The 27,236-nt window shown below is 44.6% G+C and overlaps 1 protein-coding gene across 2 annotated transcripts in view; it reads left to right on the top strand.

Moving 5' to 3' along the window:
* LOC115205311 (centrosomal protein of 112 kDa) overlaps positions 1-27,236 on the top strand; it is a 183,120-nt gene that overhangs the window by 57,947 nt on the left and 97,937 nt on the right. For both annotated transcript variants that reach the window (XM_029771136.1, XM_029771143.1), the window contains 6 exons: positions 1,576-1,730; positions 1,994-2,123; positions 3,855-3,947; positions 4,231-4,290; positions 5,668-5,747; positions 23,065-23,200. In XM_029771136.1, the coding sequence (XP_029626996.1) occupies positions 1,576-1,730; positions 1,994-2,123; positions 3,855-3,947; positions 4,231-4,290; positions 5,668-5,747; positions 23,065-23,200 (654 nt within the window). The remainder of the gene's footprint in view (positions 1-1,575; positions 1,731-1,993; positions 2,124-3,854; positions 3,948-4,230; positions 4,291-5,667; positions 5,748-23,064; positions 23,201-27,236) is intronic.

The raw sequence follows: 27,236 nt of genomic DNA on the forward strand, positions 1-27,236 counted from the left end.
CCCTCAGTTGAGTTTAGGATGAGGGTGTCTGTATGATTGGTAATCTGGAGCGGTTGTCTGGTTTATGAAGAATGGGATTAGAGGATTTGGTGGGATTACGTAGGCCAAGAGCAATGAGCTCAACTTCTGTCTGCCCTTTAAACTTGTATTGTGAGGAGGCAGAACTAGGCAGAGCAGGAGAAAGCGAAAGAAACAGCAGCTTGGGGAGAGAGAAAAACGCTTTCGGGAACAAGAGAGATTTTTTCATAGGCAGACGGAACAGTTGACTTTTTGAAGTCTATTTCTTTAACTTTCTCTTTGAGACTTTGCAGAGGGAACGAAGAGCCTACAGATTCATCAGATGTGTCTTTTTAAAACAGTCCCACCTGATAGGATCTATCCCTGGTGCACTGAGGACTTTGATGTCTGCTTAGCTGAGAGTTGGAGAATCTGGTTGCTGAGAAACACAGTCGGTTCAGGCTGACTGTAGAATTGAGCATGAGTTCAGTTGGGTAAACTGTGGTGTGGTGCTGGGACAGTGGGTTTCAGGCCAGAGAAGGCTGGTGGGAGGAGCTTAAGGTGGACGGACTCATTGTAATGACGAGAATGGAATCAATGGAACAAAGTCAAACGTGATTTCCATATGTTTGATACCGTTCCATGTATTCTATTCCAGTGTTTATAATGAGCCCGTCCTCCTATGGCTCCTCCCACCAGTCTCTTCTGATACTGGTAAATGGGTTTGGATTAATGACCCACTCAGGCTGTAGAACAGTGGGGTGAAACAGAGTTGTACTGGCCTGCTATCTTAATTTGATCACTGTTGTCGCAGAGAATTTTCCTACTCAGCAGGAAATGCAAATTGTAGTGTATTCAAGGTTTAAAAAGGCTTCTAATGTTTCTGATTTCCACTTAAAAATGTCAGCCTTGATTTGGCCTAATGAAAAATGTATCACAAAAATGTCCATTAATTATAATCCACATAATAATTTCAGGATTATTTTCCTGCTGTGAGAAGGAGGGTCCTATTAAAATGGCGCATCTGTAACAGAATTGTTCATCTTGATGGTGGTCAATGATGTTCATGCTGATGGTCCTCTCCCACTGTATAGGAGCAGACAGTGATGTTCATGCTGTCTCATGCTGATGGTCCTCTCCCACTGTATAGGAGCAGACAGTGATGTTCATGCTGTCTCATGCTGATGGTCCTCTCCCACTGTATAGGAGTAGACAGGGATGTTCATGCTGTCTCATGCTGATGGTCCTCTCCCACTGTATAGGAGTAGACAGGGATGTTCATGCTGTCTCATGCTGATGGTCCTCTCCCACTGTATAGGAGCAGACAGTGATGTTCATGCTGTCTCATGCTGATGGTCCTCTCCCACTGTATAGGAGCAGACAGTGATGTTCATGCTGTCTCATGCTGATGGTCCTCTCCCACTGTATAGGAGCAGACAGTGATGTTCATGCTGTCTCATGCTGATGGTCCTCTCCCACTGTATAGGAGCAGACTGTGATGTTCATGCTGATGGTCCTCTCCCACTGTATAGGAGCAGACAGTGATGTTCATGCTGATGGTCCTCTCCCACTGTATAGGAGCAGACGGTGCGGGAGCTGGAGCTGCGTGTGAAGCAGCTGTCAGTGGAGGTGGAGAACGGTAACGTGCTGAGGCAGAAGGTGACCCAGGAGAAGGGCCAGCTGGAGATCCACATCGCCACCATCAGCTCTGAGCTTCATGAGGCCAACCGACGGTGAGGAGGAGACCCCACGCCACGGTCACCCACATCCACCCACTCACTGTTCTCTTCCCAAACCTTACATGAAAAGAAGGAAAAGTCTCACCCCAAAATACAGAGACAGTCCCCAACTCATTTACCGACCCAATCCAACAGAGTTCCCTAGTCTAACCCCCAGCTCCAGCCTCTGTTTGAGCCAAGCAGTAGGCCCTTATAGTAGTGAGTGGTGCTGACTGTGTGTATGTCTGTGTTGAGTATGTCTGTGTTGTGTTGTCCAGGAGGGTGTCTCTGCTGAGGGAGAAGGAGCAGCTGAGTGAGCAACATGAAAACATACTGCAGAAGCTCCAGACCAAACATGAGACTGACATCAGCCACTTCCAACAGGAACACACACTCTCCGCTGCTAAGGTAGCCAATGGCATGTGCTACTAGACTAAACTACTGTAGAACACTACTGCACTGCGACAGTATCATTGCCCAACATGGTACGCAGCAACATCTGGATGTGCGTGCAAAACAAGTTCAACATTCACATTCTGCTACCATTTCTGTCTAGCCATCTGCGCATACACATTGATGCATACGTTCAATAAATCCAACGTATGCATCACACAGAACGCACCGCGACTGCCTCTGCAACGCAGTGCTGCAAGGCAAACACAGTGTTCCATTGGAAATGAATGTACCAAAATACAACGACTCTGTCGGTGGGATCGAGGCGTAAGGTAGCCATCCAAATTAGTATAGAAAATCTAGATGCTACACCACTGCATTCATTACCTGATGCTACACCACTGCATTCATTACCTGATGCTACACCACTGCATTCATTACCTGATGCTACACCACTGCATTCATTACCTGATGCTACACCACTGCATTCATTACCTGATGCTACACCACTGCATTCATTACCTGATGCTACACCACATTACCTGATGCTACACCACATTACCTGATGCTACACCACTGCATTCATTACCTGATGCTACACCACTGCATTAATTACCTGATGCTACACCACTGCATTCATTACCTGATGCTACACCACTGCATTCATTACCTGATGCTACACCACTGCATTCATTACCTGATGCTACACCACTGCATTCATTACCTGATGCTACACCACTGCATTCATTACCTGATGCTACACCACTGCATTCATTACCTGATGCTACACCACTGCATTCATTACCTGATGCTACACCACTGCATTCATTACCTGATGCTACACCACTGCATTCATTACCTGATGCTACACCACTGCATGCATTACCTGATGCTACACCACTGCATGCATTACCTGATGCTACACCACTGCATTCATTACCTGATGCTACACCACTGCATTCATTACCTGATGCTACACCACTGCATTCATTACCTGATGCTACACCACTGCATTCATTACCTGATGCTACACCACTGCATTCATTACCTGATGCTACACCACTGCATTCATTACCTGATGCTACACCACTGCATTCATTACCTGATGCTACACCACTGCATTCATTACCTGATGCTACACCACTGCATTCATTACCTGATGCTACACCACTGAAATAACTATTAGCTGGACTGGTCACACTCAATTCAATTCAAGGGGCTTTATTGTCATGGGAAACATATGTTAACATTGCCAATGCAAGTGAAGTAGATAATATACAAAAGTGAAATAAACAATAAAAATGAACAGTAAACATCACACTCTCTCAAAGATGTTGTAGAATGCTTAGACATATCTTCATACTATGTATGACTTATCTTCAACTGAAGCCTTGACAGCATTTCTATCCCCCTGCTGCTGAGTAATATGGCTGTGTTAGATAAGACTCCTGTTGTTATCCTCTCTCTCTCTCTCTCTCTCTCTCTCTCTCTCTCTCTCTCTCTCTCTCTCTCTCTCTCTCTCTCTCTCTCTCTCTCTCTCTCTATTTAACCTTTTAGTCATTTAGCAGACACTCTTATCCAGAGTGACAGGAGCAATTAGGGTTAAGTGCATTGCTCAAGGGCATATCGACAGATATTTCACCTCGTAGGCTCAGGGATTCGACCCAGCAACCTTTCGGTTACTGGCCCAACGCTCTTAACTTTACCACATGCCTCTCTCTCTCTCCATCCCTCCCTCTCTCTCAGGCCTCTGATGTGATTGAGGACCTGGAACAGACAGTGGCTCAGCTCAGACAGCAGCTACAGGACAGTGAGCACAGGAGACTGAAACAACTCAGGGTAAACTGTGTGTGTGTGTGTGTGTGTGTGTGTGTGTGTGCGTGTGTGCGTGCGTGAGAACGGCTTCATTCCACAACAACTGGAAGAAGTACAGAAGACTATACAGATGTGTATCCAGAGACCCATAACCCTCAAGATCCTCTGCTGGATAGATTTTCAAGCAGATGGATGTTTTGTTTGAATGTGAATAATGGGGAAAAACACATGTCACATAAAAATAACTTGTTGTGATTCTTTGTAGTTCTGTATGAATGTTTCAGACTTCCTGACTTGTGTTTTACAGGACACAGAGAATAAACTTCAACAAGAGAAAGCAGATCTGCAGCACCACTGTGAGAAAAAGGTACAATCTCTATCAATAGTTACCCGCGCATCAAATCAATGTAGTTACCCTCATGTCAAATCAATAATCAATATTTGTGTCAATACAATACTCTCATATCAAATTGAGATTATATTGCTGACCTCTTATTTAGTGTATAGGCTCTAAATAATCAAAGGAAGACTGTCACTTTGTCTTAATGAGGAGTGTCCTTTCCTCTGCGTCTTACTCTACATAACTATGTAGACCTACCGTGCCTAAAGTCAACTCTGTGAAACCTAAAGTCTGATCCAGCGGCCCTAGTTCCACAAACTGACTGTGGTTCAATGGGAGAGATAAAAGCCTGGGACCCACATGGTCCTGGCTAGATCCCCTTCTTCCCTTTGATATGTTATGTCCTGCCTGTAAACTCAAAGCTGTGATTAACAGGTCAGACTACTGCTGGTCACAGGGTCCACAGGGCTCAGTGGCTGTGGAGTGGAAAGGTGAGGGGCATTCGGAGGAGTGAGGGTTTGACATTTAGGGGAGATGGGGGTTCAAATCAAATGAAATCACATACGCATATTTAGCAGATGTTTTTGCGGGTGAAAGGGGGAGAGTTGGGGTGGTGGCGTGAAGTTGCCCAATTTAAGGCCATAGGGGACGGGAGATGAAGTCTTGTCATTCCGAAAAGCCATACTCAGTCGCCCCAGCTAAATCCAGCAAGGACCTTAATTGCTGCCAGACAGAAATGGCAGCGACCCCTCTCTCTTTCAAGCCTCCCTTCAAAGCCAATGTGTTGTCATAAAAAATCCCCCCATCTAATGAGTTGGTCCGGGCCAGGCCAGAGTCAGGTGGGTGAAGATCAGGTTTAAGATGCAGGTCCACACACCTGGTTCATCTTCAAAGTAAAGCCCCCATTTTGAAGGGCATATCAGTCAGTCATAAAGAGGGGTGGGGGGGGGAGTAACAGGGCTGTGTGTTTCAGGTCAGGCACCTCTGCATTGGGGGACTGATACACCAGCAAGCTAGCTACCAGATCTGGGCCTCTGTTAGCAGGGTCATGGTGAGGGTCAATGCCATTTCACCTTCTGTTGTTTAATCTTTGTGTGACTGAAGTAAGTTGTTAGTTGAAAAAACAGTTAAATAGCTGCATCAAATGTTTTGAGTGCACAGCCTTTCTCCAGCTCCCAGTAAACTTGATGAAAGAATCTGTCTGTTTGTACATTCTTAAACGCCTATCAGGAGATGGGCCCAGATGGCAGCTTGATGATGGGTGGAGATAAGAGGTCAGGGAGAGGCAACCCCAGGCCCCAGGTGGATAAGGTCATGGAAAGGGGGGCTTGCTGAGTGATGGACCTGCTGTCATAGTGTCAGTCTCTACCCCTCTCACGCTCTCTCACTCACACAATCACACAGGTGCGTGTCCTACACAACGAGGCGGAGAAAGAAAGAGAAGAGGCCAAGAAGAAGATCTCCAAACTTGAAGAGTCACTGAAGTGAGTAGCAAAACACTGTAAATCAAATGTCTGTTTTCTTCTTTCATTTCGTCACTACTTGGGGACTTGCCATTCAGTTTGGTTCAGAACACATCAGAAACATGGGATTTGTTCACACACATCACCAACCCACAAACCCACAATCCCAGCATATGAAAAATGTCTCACAGCGAGCCAACGCAGGCTTCCATCCATGCAATTATACAATGATACAATCCCCCCAAAGTAACTGATTTAGAAAAATGCTTAAGCACTCAGACAGTGCTAGTTACAGGGCCCGGGATACAGCTATAATTTGCAGATCTCACCCTTGTGCAGTAATTGAAAACTGCAGTGGATATTTGAAGCTATATGAAATGTTGTCACTTTTAGTCTCTCCATATGTGCCTGTCTGACACATGCTGAAACATAGGAACCTCCATAGAGAGTTCCCATATCTGTGCTGTGCAGCGTCCCCAGTTGTGGGGCAGTGACGAATTCCGTATTGTTGTACACCTCTGCTGTCTCAGATCTACAATGGCCGTGTCCGAATACCCATACTAGCGTATTAAACTGCATACTATATACTTATCGTTGCATACTATTTAGCACGCACCGTTTAGTAAAAAGTATTTTTCAAAATTCAACCAGCCTGATAATAAATAATTTCCAATTCCATGAATTTATCTAAATGCTGAATAGAGTAGGAATGGAGTTATAGGCCTACTCAGGCTGGTTATGGGCAGACTATCACATTTGTCCTACACTGAGTGTACTAAACATTAACACCTTCCTAATATGGAGTTTCACCCCTCTCTTTTGCCCTCAGAACAGCCTCAATTCATCGGGGCACGGACACTACAAGGTGTTGAAAGCATTCCACAGGTGTTCTTAATGTTTTGTATAGTGTGTATAATGTAGTAGACCCATATAGCCCATCTATCCTATTTACAAAGAACTGAAGACAGAAATTGATAAATTGGCAACCACTGGACAGCAACATAATGAACTAAAGCACTGATCATTGGGAACGAGATCAGAATGACTGCTAAGGCTTGATCTATAAATTAAATAGGTAGCCTACAAAACCACAGACAGACACAGACAGACAGACAGACCTGGCCACTCTATTTCATGTCATTTAGGCATTCTTTTGTTTTTTCTTGTTCTCTTACTCCCTCTCTCGCTCTCTTTGTCTGGAATTAGTAAGAACCACAGCAGCCTTGTTTGACATGTTATACAGTCTGACATGTCACCCACCCTGCGATCCTTCCCACCTATGATGTCATTGGTTTTGTTTGTTTACTTGTCTCAGTTGGCTGTAGCCTGTGAGATTCCACACCGCTACTTTTCTATCCTCACTTCATACTGCATCGTTTGTAGTCATCACGTCGTATGCCCATATTTGGCAAGTCTGTTAACGAGCAGGTGACCTCTGTGACAAGGGGCTGTGGGAGGAGCCAGGGCTTTGGCTACGTCCCAATACTCTAACATGACCTCATTTCCTGAATCATTTTACTTGAGACCATTGGTCATTGATGTAAAATCTTTGAATGGTCAAAAATATTATGTCTAACCAAATATGGGCTTTTCCTTTACTGCCTTCTGCTACACTATTCCAGCTACAATCACATCTCATCCCCCATGTACCCCTCCCATCTCATCCCCTCTGCACCTCTCCCTCCATCCCTCCCTTCCTCTTTCCATTCCTCGTACATTTCTCCATCCCTCCCACCAGTTGTTTGGCTGACTGAGCTCCTCCTATCAGGCGTTCCCTCCTCCCCTCCTCTTCTTTTCTCAGTCTGCTATCGTTCCATTACAGTAGAGTACAGTCAGAGCACTGCTGACAGGCTAGGCAGGGCCAGGTGTAATCCAGGGCCTCCTAATGCTGCATGCATTCCTCACACTAATTAATACCATACATTTTCCTCATTACCGGCTCATACACAGATTACACTTCCTCTAATCAATCCTAACGGCCCGGAACGCAGTTCTAGCCTCAGCTCCTGCCCCAGACCAAGTCTCAGCCCTAAACTCTGCCCCAGTCTCCTAATGGCCCCGGAACACAGCCCTGCCCCAGACCAAGTCACAGCCCTAAACTCTGCCCCAGTCTCCTAATGGCCCCGGAACACAGCCCTGCCCCAGACCAAGTCTCAGCCCTAAACTCTGCCCCAGTCTCCTAATGGCCCCGGAACACAGCCCTGCTCCAGACCAAGTCTCAGCCCTAAACTCTGCCCCAGTCTCCTAATGGCCCCGGAACACAGCCCTGCCCCAGACCAAGTCTCAGCCCTAACCTCTGCCCCAGTCTCCTAATGGCCCCGGAACACAGCCCTGCTCCAGACCAAGTCTCAGCCCTAAACTCTGCCCCAGTCTCCTAATGGCCCAGAACACAGCCCTGCCCCAGATCCAGTCAAGCCTGTTTACCGTACTCTACTCTCGACTAGGGCTGTGGCCGTCATGACATATTTTCAGACGGTGATTGTCAAGCAAATAACTGCCGGTCTCCCGGTAATTGACCGTTAATTAACATAAACATATTTAGCATCTTCTGACTTCCACACATAGCCTACAAGCCACTGATGCAGACCTTTGGAACATCTACATTTTTTAAAAGTCTAATAAATCCATGTAATATACAGTGAGGGAAAAAAGTATTTGATCCCCTGCTGATTTTGTACGTTTGCCCACTGACAAAGAAATGATCAGTCTATAGTTTTAATGGTAGATTTATTTGAACAGTGAGAGACAGAATAACAGCAAAGAATTCCAGAAAAACACGTCAAAAATGTTATAAAATGATTTGCATTTTAATGAGGGAAATAAGTATTTGACCCCTCTGCAAAACATGACTTAGTACTTAGTGGCAAAACCCTTGTTGGCAATCACAGAGGTCAGATGTTTCTTGTAGTTGGCCACCAGGTTTGCACACATCTCAGGAGGGATTTTGTCCCACTCCTCTTTGCAGATCTTCTCCAAGTCATTAAGGTTTCGAGGCTGACGTTTGGCAACTCGAACCTTCAGCTCCCTCCACATATTTTCTATGAGATTAAGGTCTGGTGACTGGCTAGGCCACTCCAGGACCTTAATGTGCTTCTCCTTTGTTGCCTTGGCCGTGTGTTTTGGGTCATTGTCATGCTGGAATACCCATCCACGACCCATTTTCAATGCCCTGGCTGAGGGAAAGAGGTTCTCACCCAAGATTTAACGGTACATGGCCCCGTCCATCGTCCCTTTGATGCGGTGAAGTTGTCCTGTCCCCTTAGCAGAAAAACACCCCCAAAGCATAATGTTTCCACCTCCATGTTTGATGGTGGGTATGGTTTTCTTGGGGTCATAGGCAGCATTCCTCCTCCTCCAAACATGGCGAGTTGAGTTGATGCCAAAGAGCTCCATTTTGGTCTCATCTGACCACAACACTTTCACCCAGTTGTCCTCTGAATCATTCAGATGTTCATTGGCAAACTTCAAACGGGCATGTATATGTGCTTTCTTGAGCAGGGGGACCTTGCGGGCACTGCAGGATTTCAGTCCTTCACGGCGTAGTGTGTTACCAATTGTTTTCTTGGTGACTATGGTCCCAGCTGCCTTGAGATCATTGACAAGATCCTCCCGTGTAGTTCTGGGCTGATTCCTCACCGTTCTCATGATCATTGCAACTCCACGAGGTGAGATCTTGCATGGAGCCCCAGGCCGAGGGATATTGATAGTTCTTTTGTGTTTCTTCCATTTGCGAATAATCGCACCAACTGTTGTCACCTTCTCACCAAGCTGCTTGGCGATGGTCTTGTAGCCCATTCCAGCCTTGTGTAGGTCTACAATCTTGTCCCTGACATCCTTGGAGAGCTCTTTGGTCTTGGCCATGGTGGAGAGTTTGGAATCTGATTGATTGAATGCTTCTGTGGACAGTTGTCTTTTATACAGGTAACAAGCTGAGATTAGGAGCACTCCCTTTAAGAGTGTGCTCCTAATCTCAGCTCGTTACCTGTATAAAAGACACCTGGGAGCCAGAAATCGTTCTGATTGAGAGGGGGTCAAATACGCATTTCCCTCATTAAAATGCAAATCAATTTATAACATTTTTGACATGCGTTTTTCTGGATTTTTTTGTTATTCGGTCTCTCACTGTTCATATAAACCTACCATTAAAATTATAGACTGATCATTTCTTTGTCAGTGGGCAAACGTACAAAATCAGCAGGGGATCAAATACTTTTTTCACACACTGTAGCCTACACCATCACAATAAATCCATTATTTATTTTAGACAGGTCTAAAGAAACATGATATGAAGAAAATGTAGTCTAGTTCAGAAGAACATAATCGCATACTCGGAGTTGTCCATATGTTAAGCCCTGATCTGACTATGCCATATGGCTGTGGGCTACACTAGTTCATTTAGCAGACAAGATTTGCTTTGAATTCCTTGGCATTATTCTATATTATTTTACAGTATGAAGACTACAATTGAGCATAGGATATTCTATCCAAATTATTCGACGGAGTGCACACATGCAGCTATTTTGTGTTGAGCGGTTAACAAAGAAACTGGTACTTCTATATGCTTAGTTTAGAGTTATTTATATTACTTTAGTTGTGATACAAATGTTGGGCTATATGTTTTGATTTTTAATACATTCTAAGGCTACGTGATGTGACTAATGATGATTTGAAAAAATCCCATGAAAGGCTTGAGCTCTGCTTATTTTTTTTGCGCAGGCTGTACAAGTACTCAATTCACAAATTGAGTACTTGATAATGCCTTGAATTTCCTGGTGCATCCCCTTTGTGTCCCCCCCTAAAAAAATCCATGCCTTTTGCGGCCCTTGGGCTGAATATAATAATTAGAATTCCCTTCTCCCAGCTGCGTGCTCCAAAGCACCTCTCACTCACATGGCTCTCTGATAGCTCAATTCTTATTAGCCAATGCCCGTCACGTGATTGGGTCTTTCTCACAGGCTACAAGTGAAGACAGACACAAAGGGGAACACAACTGTGCGTGTCCTTTTTCAATTCCGATGTGCATATTGAAGATATTAGAACTGTGCACATTTACTTTTCATCAGCCAACAAGATGAGTAGGCCTAACGAACAGCAAAAGCACTAGCCTATATCAATCTACTATCCCCCATAGTACAAAAGTTGACCTATTGTACTCTGTGCCAGAAATAAATATTCCAAACATAGTCTGGGACTGTTGTGGGATGCGATAGATCCCAAATTAATACAACCACTGACTCAACAGATGAGAACGTTTAGCAAAAATGTTGATAAACTATTTGGCTATTTCTTCACATTATAAGCGCAGCAATGTGCACACGGCAGTAGGCTATAAGCGCAAATGTGATTATGCATGTAATGCTTTTATTATAAAGGTGAATTTCTATGTTAAATTATCTTCCCCAAACTTGAAACTCACGCAGCGGCTCTACACCGATTCTAATGCGGATGAATGTGCTTAATTTTAAGAAGTTATTTGGCCACTTTAGTTGTGATACAAACCTCATCAAAACCTATAGGCCTATGGGCTAGGCTACATGAGGTATGCGACTATGATTTGAAAAAGTCGCAAAAAAAGCATGCGCTGTTCCTTGCCTTAAGCTGGGCATCATTCACAAGTGATAATGCAATTTCTTTTGATTTAGAATGGACCATTATCATGTACCTGTCTCGAAACGGGCAGCGGAAAAAAATACATGTCATCGATGCACTTAAATCGCGAATGGAGGACGCTTTTCAAGTGGTTCATTTTCCTGCCAGCTAGGTAGGCTATACTCCTGTATAGTAGGCCTAGCCTCTAGAAAGCTGATGAGATCCTCCTCTTTTTAATAGAGGCCATCGCTCTGTTTTCTCACGCAATTGCATAGCCTATAGAAATGTTTACGCAACATGCTGTCATGAAGTGTTTGATTAGATTTTCGATTACATTTGCATTAATGTCAGAGTGGGACAATAGAGTGCTGAGTACCAGACAGTTAGTACGTTTGGCAGGCTACTAATGACCATCAGCAGCATCAGAGCCTAATTACCGTGACTGCCGTCTTGACTCGTGACCGCCGGTGTGGAGGTAATACAGTCACCGTAACAGCCCTACTGTCACATGCTTGGTAAACAACAGGTGTAGACTTAACAGTGAAATGCTTACTTACGGGCCCTTCCCAACAATGCAGAGAGAAAGAAAATAGAGAAATAATAGAAAATAAAAGTAATAATAAATATACAATGAGTAATGATAACATGGCTAAATACATGGGGTATCAGTACAGAGTCGATGTGCAGGGCACGAGGTAATTGAGGTAGATAATTTTTTTATTTATTTAACTAGGCAAGTCAGTTTAGAACAAAATCGTATTTACAGTGACAGCCTACCCCGGCCAAACCTGGACCAATTGTGCGCCGCTCAATGGGACTTCCAATCATGGCCGGATGTGAAACAGTAATCTTGAAAATGTGAGGAATGTGTTTTTCTATGATTTTAATGTGAGTTCTACACCTGTCATGTGAGTTTGATGTGGTTATTAGGCAGGAAATGCATTGAGGCTATTGTCAGGTAAAAACCCATTGATATCGCAGTCCTTTACATTCCACTGAGATCTGAATCGACACATTATTCATATCGCTCAGTTCCAAGGACAAATATTCCCTGTGAAGACTAGACGGTGATAAAGGCGCATTTTAATGCAGATTTGCTTGACAGAATGAATACATTCTCCTATCATCTGTCACTAGTGTCCCAGACACGTGAGCGGCGCGAGAGAGGACGCATTTGATGAGGTAGCAGATGTAAATCTGGAGGCATAAATTATCCCTCTGCTCGGTAACAAGCGGGCCGGTCTCTCGTTAGTGTTAAACACTTAGAAATAGCGAGTGTCGCATCGGAGCTCTGAGCTAATTAATTAAGAACTCAGTTTGGTCGGGTGAGAAGGAGCGCCCTGCTCACACACAGATGCATTCACACGCACGCACACACACACACACTGGAAAGATTTAGCATGGGCCCTCAGATCCTCAAAACGTTCCACAGCTGCACCATTGAGAGCATTTAGTGCGTACGGCCAAGTACATCACTGGGGCCAAGCTTCCTGCTATCCAGGACCTCTATACCAGGCGGTGTCAGAGGAAGGCCCAAAAAATGGTCAGACTCCAGCCACCCACGTCACAGACTGTTCTCTTTGCTACCGAACGGAAAGCGGTACCAATGCACCAAGTCTGGAACCAACAGGACCCTGAACAGCTTCTTCCCCCAAGACTGCTAAATAGTTAGTCTGGGTAGCTATTTGGTTAACTATTTAACTATCTGCAGTGACTTGTTTTACACGAACTTTTTTGACTCATCACGTACGCTGCTGCTACTGTTTATTATCTCTCATGTTGCCTAGTCACTTATTCCTAGCATCTCAGTGCTAGAGGCATCACTACCCTGGTTCGATTCCAGGTTGTATCACAACCGGCCGTGATTGGGAGTCCCATAGGGCGGCGCACAATTGGCCCAGCGTCGTCCAGGTTAGGGTTTGGCTGGGGTAGGCCGTCATTGTAAATAAGAATTTGTTCTTAACTGACTTGCCTAGTTAAATAAAGGTTAAATAAAAAAAATATCTACCTCAATTACCTCGTGCCCTGCACATCGACTCTGTACTGATACCCCATGTATTTAGCCATGTTATCATTACTCATTGTATATTTATTATTACTTTTATTTTCTATTATTTCTCTATTTTCTTTCTCTCTGCATTGTTGGGAAGGGCCCGTAAGTAAGCATTTCACTGTTAAGTCTACACCTGTTGTTTACCAAGCATGTGATGAATAACATTTGATTTGATTAGAAAATGTAATATCACATACACACACACACACACACACACAAACACACACAATGAGAGTCTGATGTGATGTCTGCTACTACTTGCTGCCGTGGCAACAGTGAAGGCCTTCAAAGATGATCTAGGAGAACTTCAAAGCCACAGCAGGACTGCACGCAGGTGTGTGTGTGCACGTTTGTGTGTTCAGTGGCTGATAGAGGAGATGGGAGGATGAGAGATGAAATTAAACAAGTTTAAACCTCTTGACATGCCCAACAGGCGCTTGGGTTTGTACCTTAGACAGGCTGGCATCTTTGTAGAGTTTGTGCACTGTGCACACGTGTGTGTGTTTGGGTCCTTTTTTATTGCACCATGTTTCATTGTGGATCCGACTAAAGTATTCCGACGTGTGTCTCTGTGTTTACGCATTTTCTGCGTAAATGCGGGACAGCGGCAGCAGGTATTTTGTTTGTTTGGGATCATGAGAGTTCTTTGTAAAAGGAAGGTGTGATCTACACTCCTCTGAACCCTCCCAAAATAAAGAAGACAAGGAAAAACCTCTATCCCGCCGTGCAAATGAGCATGGCTGCGTCAGTTAGATTTCTACGTCCGCGTCGCTATAGCAACAACATAAAGAACTACAAAGCAGTGAAAACCCGTTTTCTCTCTTCTTTCATCCCAGTGCCGTTCAGATCATTAGCATAGAGATGGAGGGATGTGCTGCGGACAGAGAAATGGGGGAGAAGGAGAGTTACATAGGCAGCCTGTTCTCCAGATGAGCTGCTTCCACAACAATGAGCTCCTAATGACAGTGGAACATCAACAATAACATCAACTAAATGCTAATGAAAGGAGAGAAACAACACCCTGCCTCAGTACCTCCACCCTAGAATTTCCATCTCTCTTAAGAATCTGGCTTTTCCTTTCTTATGGCGATCCGTGGCTGGGGGTGATGGGGCTGGGGCGGGGGGCGCTGCTGGGTGGAGGGGTCCAGGGAAGGTGGGGATGGTAAGGGTGGATCTGTGAAATGGATCTTGGGTAATAGTGGAAGTCCCCTGGTTGCCATACAGACTGGCCTAGGAGGGTTGTTACCACAGCTCAACACTTTACACCAGAACAAAGGTTTAAGGAACTAGTGGGACCTGATCAACTGTTTAGATATGTTGAGTGCCTGATTGGGATGTGATTCCATCTGTGGAAAGGCCTACTACATTCAGGTTAACTAAATCAGTCACAAAGTAAGAGAGGCATTCAGTGTACAGTTGTCTCTTTTCAAATCAAATGCTTCGTGAACAACAGATGGAGACTAACAGCAAAAAGCTTACTTGTGGGCCCTTCCCAACAATGCAGAGAGAACAATTATAGAAAGATAATAACCCAAGGAATAAATACACAATGAGTAACGATATATACACGGGGTACCAGTACAGTGTCAATGTGCAGGGGTACTAGGTAATGGAGGTAGATGCATTACATGACCAAACGTATGTGGATACCTGCTTGTTGAACGTCTCATTCCGAAATCATGGTTGATCTCCCCAGAATGGGTCAGTGGTGCTAGGGTAGTCGGGCCACCAGCCGGTGGGTTGGCTTCTGCAAAGGGGGAACTTTTCCCAATGTTGTGCATACTTTTGGCCATGTAGTGTATGTGTACATCTGCTTGTCGAACATCTCATTCCAGAATCATGGTTAATAATATGGAGATCGTCCCCCTTTGCTGCTATAACAGCCTCCAGTCTTCTGGGAAGGCTTTCCAATAGATGTTCGAACATTGCTGCGGGGACTTGCTTGCATTCAGCCACAAGAGCATTTGTGAGGTCGGCAAGGATGTTGGGCAATTAGGCCTGGCTCGCAGTCAGCGTTCCAATTCATCCCAAAGGTGTTTGATGGGGTTGAGGTCAGGGCTCTGTGCAGGTCAGTCAAGTTCTTCCACACGATCTCAGCAAATCATTTCTGTATGAACCTCGCTTAGTGCATGGGGGCATTGTCATGCTGAAACAGGAAAGGACCTTCCCTTCACTGGAACTTTTGCCACAAAGTTGGAAGCACAGAATGTCATTGTATGCTGTAGCGTTTAGATTTCCCTTCACTGGATCTAAGGGACCTAGCCCGACCCATGAAAAACAGCCCCAGACCATTATTCCTCCTCCACCAAACTTTACAATGCATTGCCAGTCAGGGGTGCCGGTATTTTTGGAGCCCACTGTACAGTGTATGTACATATAGGTAGGGATAAGTGACTAGGCAACAGGAGAGATAATAAACAGTAACAACAGCATATGTGATGAGTCAGAAAGGGTCAGTGCAGACACTCTGGGTAGTTATTGGTTAACTAATTAGCAGTCTTACGTCTTGGGGGTAGAACCTGTTCAGGGTCCTATTGGTGCTAGACTTGGTGCAGAGTTTATTTCAATGAGACTACCCTGTATAAATAAAGGTTAAACAGTAAGAAATCTGGTTCTGTTTCCTTCAGGGCTGTTAGCCATTCATTACAATAGTTTTGCCAAGTAATGCTCATTATGTAAATATCTGTACATGTTGGTTTAGTGCATAGATGATTTTGCATACTATGGCAACTTCATGAATGATGTATGAATCCAAAGTGGTATAAATGCGTAGCAGAGATGGGAGAATCCCCTCCAGATATGGAATACCTCTGCTTACCTCTCTGTATCCCCCCTTTATGCACTCCGCTGTTCCTCCCTCCGCTCCTCCCTCTGCTGTTCCTCCCCTCCCTCTGCTGTTCCTCCCTCTGCTGTTCCACCCTCTGCTGTTCCTCCCTCTGCTGCTCCTCCATAGAGCTGCATCTGCAACTATTTACATGCGGTCTCCAGTGACTGTTACAGGCATCTCAATAGCCTCCTCCTCTTTCTATAGGCGCTGCAATGAAGCAAAGACGGGATGTATGGCAAGTTATCTTGTTCCCTAGTTGCCATTGACTAGTTGGGGCTGTGGCTTGTACAGTTGTTTTTATACATAATAAACAGCATGGGAGTTGGAAGTCATCCCTGTGGCACACCTTTATTCACAGTTATCACTGAGGCTGAGGTGGAGTTGTGAACTCTATATCACACAGGCCATTAGCCTGATCTGCCCAACAACAGGCCTGTATCTTAATCCACACACACCATCACCATTACCCTCCTGCTCTGCTGTCTGCATACAGGCCTCTCAGACAGTCAGTTACTGGTCTCTTGCAGTTCTGCTTGAGGGGAGGCATTGTGTGTGAGCACGTGTATGGGTGTGTGTGAGGCATATAGTATGTGTATGTGCACGTCTATGGGTGTGTGTGAGGCATCCAATATGTGTGTGTGTGCACGTGTATGGGTGTGTGTGAGGCATATAGTATGTGTATGTGCACGTCTATGGGTGTGTGTGAGGCATCCAATATGTGTGTGTGTGCACGTGTATGGGTGTGTGTGAGGCATATAGTATGTGTACGTGCACGTCTATGGGTGTGTGTGAGGCATCCAATATGTGTGTGTGTGTGTGCACGTGTATGGGTGTGTGTGAGGCATATAGTATGTGTATGTGCACGTCTATGGGTGTGTGAGGCATACAGTATGTGTGTATGTGCACGTGTATGGGTGTGTGTGAGGCATACAGTATGTGTATGTGCACGTCTATGGGTGTGTGTGAGGCATACACTATGTGTGTATGTGCACGTCTACGGGTGTGTGTGAGGCAAGGCGTCGTGTGGTTTCAGAGGTCTGGAAATAGACGGGAGCCCTGGAGCCTCCTGTCTGGCATGCGGCTAGGAGGAAGCCCTGTCATCCTTAAGACGCTCTTCCTCTTCCTCTCCCTCTCTTTCCCCCTCTTTTTATCCCTTTAAGATGGAGGGATGAGAGGATGGCACATCTCTAATTTGATTCTCCTCTCCTTCCACTTCTCTGACCAGAAGCCATTTAAAGCCGTGGGCCACCGAGGAGCTGGCATCCCCCTCTTTCTTCTCCTCCTTCTCCTTCTCTCCACCAGGCCTCCCTCCGTCTTCTCTCTGCCCTCTCATCTCACCCCTTTCTCTGTGATTGATGGTGACTGACTGCTGCTCCCTGTCTCACACACTCCCAGATACATATTTAGGCCCACACACACACATGGTCATCATACACACACACACACACACACACACACACACACACACACACACACATACATATGGTCACTCTCACTTCCTCAGATGGCCTCATGCGTTCATCTATATACAACTGTCAAGTGTTAAATACATGCTTATTACACTCACACATGCACACTCACACGCACATTCATACGCACACACTCACATGCACACACGCACACTCACGCCCACACACATGCACACTCACACAAACAGGCTCGGAGTGACAACACTTCTCACACACCCAACTTCTGTCTTCCTCCTTATTTGAAAGTTTCAAAGAAGTTAAACCTGCTATTTCTGTCACATCCTTTCCTTCTCACTGTTTACCTCTCTCTTTTCCTCCCGTCTTTTCTGCGCGACTTTTTTTCACATCCTTTTGTGTCTGGCTGCTTTGCACAGCACCCTGAAGCCAGTCATATTGCCTGCCTGATTAATAATTACAGAGTACACAACGGCGGGGGAAAAAACAATTTCTGCCATCTTTGATGTCCAACATGAGAGAGACCAAAATTACAAAGAGACAGAGGAACGCTATAAAGAGGAGGAAAAAACGTCTTCTTTTACTATTTTCTTTCTTTTTTCGTTGCCTCCTTTTCCCCCGTTGTTGTTGTTGTTATTATCTGACTGTCTGGTGGCGCGGTAAATTAGGAAGGCAGTGGTGAGGGAAGAAATAATGTTTCTCCTTTTCTGTCTGTTCTATTCCCAAAACATTACAAAACACGTCCACACACACTTGTGTGGGTGTCTGGCAGTGACCAATGACTCGTCTTCACTCTGAGCATTAGACATAGACCTCGTCCCAAAGACAGCCTGTTCCCTACACACTGCACTACTTTAGACCAATCACACTCTGTTCCCTACACACTGCACTACTTTAGACCAATCACACCCTGTTCCCTACACACTGCACTACTTTAGACCAATCACACACTGTTCCCTACACACTGCACTACTTTAGACCAATCACACTCTGTTCCCTACACACTGCACTACTTTAGACCAATCACACCCTGTTCCCTACACACTGCACTACTTTAGACCAATCACACTCTGTTCCCTACACACTGCACAATTTTAGACCAATCACACTCTGTTCCCTACACACTGCACTACTTTAGACCAATCACAGCCTGTTCCCTACACACTGCACTACTTTAGACCAATGACACCCTGTTCCCTACACACTGCACTACTTTAGACCAATCACACCCTGTTCCCTACACACTGCACTACTTTAGACCAATCACACACTGTTCCCTACACACTGCACTAATTTAGACCAATCACAGCCTGTTCCCTACACACTGCACTACTTTAGACCATGACACCCTGTTCCCTACACACTGCACTACTTTAGACCAATCACACTCTGTTCCCTACACACTGCACTACTTTAGACCAATCACAGCCTGTTCCCTACACACTGCACTACTTTAGACCAATGACACCCTGTTCCCTACACACTGCACTACTTTAGACCAATCACACCCTGTTCCCTACACACTGCACTACTTTAGACCAATCACACACTGTTCCCTACACACTGCACTAATTTAGACCAATCACAGCCTGTTCCCTACACACTGCACTACTTTAGACCATGACACCCTGTTCCCTACACACTGCACTACTTTAGACCAATCACACACTGTTCCCTACACACTGCACTAATTTAGACCAATCACACCCTGTTCCCTACACACTGCACTACTTTAGACCAATCACACCCTGTTCCCTACACACTGCACTACTTTAGACCAATCACACCCTGTTCCCTACACACTGCACTACTTTAGACCAATGACACCCTGTTCCCTACACAATGCACTACTTTAGACCAATCACACCCTGTTCCCTACACACTGCACTACTTTAGACCAATCACACCCTGTTCCCTACACACTGCACTAATTTAGACCAATCACACCCTGTTCCCTACACACTGCACTACTTTAGACCAATCACACCCTGTTCCCTACACACTGCACTAATTTAGACCAATCACACCCTGTTCCCTACACACTGCACTACTTTAGACCAATCACACCCTGTTCCCTACACACTGCACTAATTTAGACCAATCACACCCTGTTCCCTACACACTGCACTACTTTAGACCAATCACACCCTGTTCCCTACACACTGCACTACTTTAGACCAATCACACCCTGTTCCCTACACACTGCACTACTTTAGACCAATGACACCCTGTTCCCTACACACTGCACTACTTTAGACCAATCACACCCTGTTCCCTACACACTGCACTAATTTAGACCAGGACCCAGAGGGTCAGAGTATTATTCTGTCCTGAAATGAAATGTTTAATTCTGTGTATTTAATGTATAAAGTTCAGGAGTGTAAAGGGCTATGTGTGTCACTCCTGTTTGACTTCTCAGTGTTGTTTCTTGTCTGATACTTCAGTCTGTGTTACTTAGTCTGGGTTTGTGTCTGTCTCCTGACCAAAGGGAATCTTATTCCCTCACTTCCATCCATTCCAACACACACACACACACACACACACACACACACACACACACACACACACACACACACACACACACTAGACATCCTCTGAAGGCAGGTTTGACAGCTGCGGTGTAGCATTGTGTGATCCTGACTTGAAGACTGTCTCTGCTCTGACAGCTCTTTATGCTGGGACTCCCTATATTGCTGACACACACACACCCTTTCACAACGCCCTTGTTTACTGAGTTATCACTCCAACCTTCACTTCTGCTACACAACCATTAAAGGTTTGAACTGAGAAGTGATGGACAGCAGAGGGTTTTGCGGTGAACAAAATCAATCATATTACAGAGAAAATACAAACTCCTTATATTTTTATGTATCACTTTGTCTTATCATTTGTGTGTGTGTGTTATTGTGTGTGTGTATTATTGTGTGTATATGTATTAATGTGTGTGTATTATTGTGTGTGTGTGTGTGTGTGTGTGTGTGTGTGTGTGTGTGTTAGAGGTCGACCGATACCGATTATTGGATGACCAAAAAGGCCGATGCCGATTAATCGGCCGATTTAATAAATAAATAAAAAACCGAATCATAATAATACATTTAAAAAAAGTTAAAATTAAAAAAAAAATTACGAAAGAAAAATAAAAACTAATATTTGTAATAATGACAATTACAACAATACTGAATGAACACTTATTTTAACTTAATATAATACATCAATAAAATCAATTTAGCCTCAAATAAATAATGAAAGATGTTCAATTTGGTTTAAATAATGCAAAAACAAAGTGTTGGAGAAGAAAGTAAAAGTGCAATATGTGCCATGTAAGAAAGCTAACTTTAAGTTAATAACATTTGAAAGCTGGTGGTTCCTTTTAACATGAGTCTTCAATATTCCCAGGTAAGAAGTTTTAGGTTGTAGTTATTATAGGAATTATAGGACTATTGCTCTCTATACGATTTGTATTTCATATACCTTTGACTATTGGATGTTCTTATAGGCACTTTAGTATTGCCAGTGAAACAGTATAGCTTCCGTCCCTCTCCTCGCTCCTACCTGGGCTCGAACCAGGAACACATCGACAACAGCCACCCTCGAAGCAGCGTTACCCATGCAGAGCAAGGGAAACAACTACTACTTTTCCCTAGTTAAAAGAAATTCATGTTAGCAGGCAATATTAACTAAATATGCAGGTTTAAAAATATATACTTGTGTATTGATTTTTAAGAAAGACATTGATGTTTATGGTTAGGTACAAGTTGGAGCAACCTTTTTCGCGAATGCGCACCGCATCGATTATATACAACGCAGGACAGGCTAGATAAACTAGTAATATCATCAACCATGTGTAGTTAACTAGTGATTATGATTGATTGATTGTTTTTTAGAAGATAAGTTTAATGCTAGCTAGCAACTTACCTTGTCTTCTTACTGCATTCGTGTAACAGGCAGGCTCCTCGTGGAGTGCAATGTAAAGCAGGTGGTTAGAGCGTTGGACTAGTTAACCGTAAGGTTGCAAGATTGAATCCCCGAGCTGACAAGGTAAAAATCTGTCGTTCTGCCCCTGAACAAGGCAGTTAACCCACCGTTCCTAGGCCGTCATTGAAAATAAGAATGTGTTCTTAACTAACTTCCTAGTTATAAATATACATATATTTTTTTAAATCGGTGGCCAAAAATACCGATTATCGATTGTTATGAAAACTTGAAATCAGCCCTAATTAATCGGCCATTCCGATTAATCGGTTGACCTCTTGTGTGTGTGTGTGTTCATGTTTTTGTGTGTGTGTATTAATGTATCAAATCAAATGTTATTTGTCACATGCGCTAAATACAACAAGTGTAGACTTTACCGTGAAATGCTTACTTACAAGCCCTTAACCAACAGTGCAGTTCAAGAAGAGTTAAGAAAATATTTACCAAGTAGACTAAAGTAAAAAGTAATAATAAAAGTAACACAATAAGAATAACAATAACGATGCTACATACAGGGGGCACCGGTACCCAGTCAGTGTGCGGGGGTACAGGCTAGTTGAGGTAATCTGTATAGGTAGGTGGGGGCGAAGTGACTATGCATAGGTAACAAACAAACAGCTAGTGTACAAAAGGGGGGGTCATGTATATTGAAAAGGTTTTGTCGTGCCCTCTTCACGACTGTCTTGGTATGTTTGGACCATGATAGTTTGTTGGTGATGTGAACACCAAGGAACTTGAAACTCGCGACCCGCTCCACTACAGCCCTGTCGATGTTAATGGGGGCCTGTTCGGCCCGCCTTTTCCTGTAATCCATGATCAGTTTCTTTGTCTTGCTCACATTGAGGGAGAGGTTGTTGTCCTGCCAGTTCTCTGACCTCCTCCCTATAGGCCGTCTCATCGATGTCGGTGATCAGTCCTACCACTGTTGTGTTGTCAGCAAAGTTAATGATGGTGTTGGAGTTGTGTTTGGCCACGCAGTCGTGGGTGATCAGGGAATACAGGAGGGGACTAAGTACACACCCCTGAGGGGCCCCAGTGTTAAAGATCAGCGTGGCAGACGTGTTGTTGCCTACTCTTACCACCTGGGGGCGCCCGTCAGGAAGTCCAGGATCCAGTTGCAGAGGGAGGTGTTTAGTTCCAGGGTCCTTAGCTTAGTGATGAGCTTCATGGGCACTATGGTGTTGAACGCTGAGCTGTAGTCAATGAACAGCATTCTCACATAGGTGTTCCTTTTGTCCAGATGGGAAAGGGCAGTGTGGAGTGTGATTGAGATTGCGTCATCTGTGGATCTGTTGGGGCGGTATGCGAATTGGAGTGGGTCTAGGGTGTCCGGGAGGATGCTGTTGATGTAAGCCATGACCAGCCTTTCAAAGCTCTTCATGGCTACCGACGTGAGTGCCACGGGGCGGTAATCATATAGGCAGGTTACCGTCGCTTCCTTAGGCACAGTGTTAATGTGTGTATGTGTTTCAGGGAGAAGGAGGAGCAGATGGGACGTGAGAGGGAGTGTCAGCGGCAGCAGACCCAGCAGGCGGAGAATGCTCTGGAACACTTTAAGAAGCAAGTAGAGATCAGCTCAGAGAAGACCTACGCTAACATGAAACTACAGGTAACATGTTGATAATATTACATGAAGCTACAGGTAACATGCTGATAATACTACATGAAGCTACAGGTAACATGCTGATAATACTACATGAAGCTACAGGTAACATGCTGATAATACTACATGAAGCTACAGGTAACATGCTGACAATACTACATGAAGCTACAGTGGGGGAAAAAAGTATTTGATCCCCTGCTGATTTTGTACGTTGGCCCACTTACAAAGAAATTATCGGTCTATAATTTTAATGGTAGGTTTATTTGAACAGTGAGAGACAGAATAACAATACAAAAATCCAGAAAAACACATGTAAAAAAATGTTAGAAAATGATTTGCATTTTAATGAGGGAAATAAGTATTTGACCCCTCTGCAAAACATGACTTAGTACTTGGTGGCAAAACCCTTGTTGGCAATCACAGAGGTCAGACGTTTCTTGTAGTTGGCCACCAGGTTTGCACACATCTCAGGAGGGATTTTGTCCCATTACTCTTTGCAGATCTTCTCCAAGTCATTAAAATTTCGAGGCTGACGTGTGGCAACTCGAACCTTCAGCTCCCTCCACAGATTTTCTATGAGATTAAGGTCTGGAGACTGGCTAGGCCACTCCAGGACCTTAATGTGCTTCTTCTTGAGCCACTCCTTTGTTGCCTTGGCCGTGTGTTTTGGGTCATTGTCATGCTGGAATACCCATCCACGACCCATTTTCAATGCCCTGGCTGAGGGAAGGAGGTTCTCACCCAAGATTTGACAGTACATGGCCCTGTCAAATGATGTGGTGAAGATGTCCTGTCCCCTTAGCAGAAAAACACCCCCAAAGCATTATGTTTCCACCTCCATGTTTGACGGTGGAGATGGTGTTCTTGGGGTCATAGGCAGCATTCCTCCTCCTCCAAACACGGCGAGTTGAGTTGATGCCAAAGAGCTCCATTTTGGTCTCATCTGACCACAACACTTTCACCAGTTGTCCTCTGAATCATTCAGATGTTCATTGGCAAACTTCAGAAGGGCATGTATATGTATTCTTGACCAGGGGGACATTGCGGGCGCTGCAGGATTTCAGTCCTTCACGGCGTAGTGTGTTACCAATTGTTTTCTTGGTGACTATGGTACCAGCTGCCTTGAGATCATTGCCAAGATCCTCCCGTGTAGTTCTGGGCTGATTCCTCACCGTTCTCATGATCATTGCAACCCCACGAGGTGAGATCTTGCATGGAGCCCCAGGCCGAGGGATATTGACAGTTCTTTTGTGTTTCTTCCATTTGCGAATAATCGCACCAAATGTTGTCACCTTCTCACCAAGCTGCTTGGCGATGGTCTTGTAGCCCATTCTAGCCTTGTGTAGGTCTACAATCTTGTCCTTGACATCCTTGGAGAGCTCTTTGGTCTTGCCATGGTGGAGAGTTTGGAATCTGATTGATTGATTGCTTCTGTGGACAGGTGTCTTTTGTATACGTATCAAGCTGCGGTTAGGAGCACTCCCTTTAAGAGTGTGCTCCTAATCTCAGCTCGTTACCTGTATAAAAGACACCTGGGAGCCCGAAATCTTTCTGATTGAGAGGGGGTCAAATACTTATTTCCCTCATTAAAATGCAAATCAATTTATAACATTTTTGAGATGCGTTTTTCTGGATATTTTTGTTATTATTCTGTCTCTCACTGTTGAAATAAACCTACCATTAAAATTATAGACTGATCCTTTCTTTATCAGTGGGCAAACGTACAAAATCAGCAGGGGATCAAATACTTTTTCCCCCCGCTGTACAGGTAACATGCTGATAATACTACATGAAACTACAGGTAACATGCTGATAATACTACATGAAACTACAGGTAACATGCTGATAATACTACATGAAACTACAGGTAACATGCTGATAATACTACATGAAACTACAGGTAACATGCTGATAATACTACATGAAACTACAGGTAACATGCTGATAATACTACATGAAACTACAGGTAGCATGCTGATAATACTACAAGAAACTACAGGTAACATGCTGATAATACTACATGAAACTACAGGTAACATGCTGATAATACTACATGAAACTACAGGTAGCATGCTGATAATACTACATGAAACTACAGGTAGCATGCTGATAATACAACAGGTAACAAACTGATAATACTACATGAAACTACATGTAGCATGCTGATAATACTACAAGAAACTACAGGTAACATGCTGATAATACTACATGAAACTACAGGTAACATGCTGATAATACTACATGAAACTACAGGTAACATGCTGATAATACTACATGAAACTACAGATAACATACTGATAATACAACAGGTAACAAACTGATAATACTACATGAAACTACAGGTAACATGCTAATAATACTACATGAAACTACAGGTAACATACTGATATTACTAAACTCAGCAAAAAAAGAAACCTCTCACTGTCAACTGCATTTATTTTCAGCAAACTTAACATGTGTAAATATTTGTATGAACATAACAAGATTCAACAACTGAGACATAAACTGAACAAGTTCCACATACATGTGACTAACAGAAATTGAATAATGTGTCCCTGAACAAAGGGGGGTCAAAATCAAAAGTAACTGTCAGTATCTGGTGTGGCCACCAGCTGCATTAAATTCTGCAGTGCGTCTCCTCCTCATGGACTGCACCAGATTTTGCTAGTTCTTGCTGTGAGATGTTACCCCACTCTTCCACCAAGGCACCTACAAGTTCCCAGACATTGCTGGGGGGAATGGCCCTAGCCCTCACCCTCCGATCCAGCACGTCCCAGACGTGCTCAATGGGATTGAGATCCAGGCTCTTCGCTGGCACATTCCTGTCTTGCAGGAAATCACGCACAGAACGAGCAGTATGGCTGGTGGCATTGTCATGCTGGAGGGTCATGTCAGGATGAGCCTGCAGGAAGGGTAAAACATGAGGGAGGAGGATGTCTTCCCTGTAATGCACAGCGTTGAGATTGCCTGCAATGACAACAAGCTCAGTCTGATGATGCTGTGACACACCGCCCCAGACCATGACGGACCCTCCACCTCCAAATCGATCCCGCTCCAGAGTACAGGCCTCGGTGTAACGCTCATTCCTTCGATGATAAACGCGAATCCGACCATCACCCCTGGTAAGACAAATCCGCGACTCGTCAGTGAAGAGCACTTTTTGCCAGTCCTGTCTGGTCCAGCGACGGTGGGTTTGTGCCCATAGGCGACGTTGTTGTCGGTGATGTCTGGTAAGGACCTGCCTTACAACAGGCCTACAAGCCCTCAGTCCAGCTTCTCTCAGCCTATTGCGGACAGTCTGAGCACTGATGGAGGGATTGTGCGTTCCTGGTGTAACTCAGGCAGTTGTTGTTGCCATCCTGTACCTGTCCTTCAGGTGTTATTTTCGGATATACCGATCCTGTGCAGGTTTTGTTACACGTGGTCTGCCAACTGTGAGGACGATCAGCTGTCCTCACAGTTGGCAGACCACGTGTAACAAAACTGTTAACTAGGCAAGTCAGTTAAGAACAAATTCTTATTTACAATGACGGCCTACCTGGGAACAGTGGGTTAACTTGTTCATGGGCAGAAGGACAGAGTTTTACCTTGTCAGCTTGGAGATTGGATCCATCATCCTTTCGGTTATTGGCCCAACTCTCTAACCACCTTTTAGTGGTGATGCTGTTTATTTTGGCCTCCTCCAGCACGCTGGTGTTGGTCGTCAGCTTTGTAGTCCATTGTCTCTGACCCTAGCGTGCCCACTCACACACTTCCCCTGTCCCCTCTTTCCTATCTCGTCAACACAGAGAGTGGAGGCTGGATGACAAACAGACAGTGATCAAACCAAGACAATGCCGATGACTGCTGGCCCGTCTCTCTCTCTCTCACACACACACACACACACACACACACACACACACACACACACACACACACACTTCTCTGAGTTAGGGAGACACAGCCTGGCCACAGATGCACAGGGGCGCCATGCTGGCTGCACACAGATTCCTCTGTCTCTCATTCTCTCCCTCTCTTTCTCTCTCCTTCTTGCTCTCTCTCT

This window comes from Salmo trutta, chromosome 1 (genome assembly GCF_901001165.1).
Source record: "Salmo trutta chromosome 1, fSalTru1.1, whole genome shotgun sequence".
Classification (NCBI taxonomy): domain Eukaryota; kingdom Metazoa; phylum Chordata; class Actinopteri; order Salmoniformes; family Salmonidae; genus Salmo; species Salmo trutta.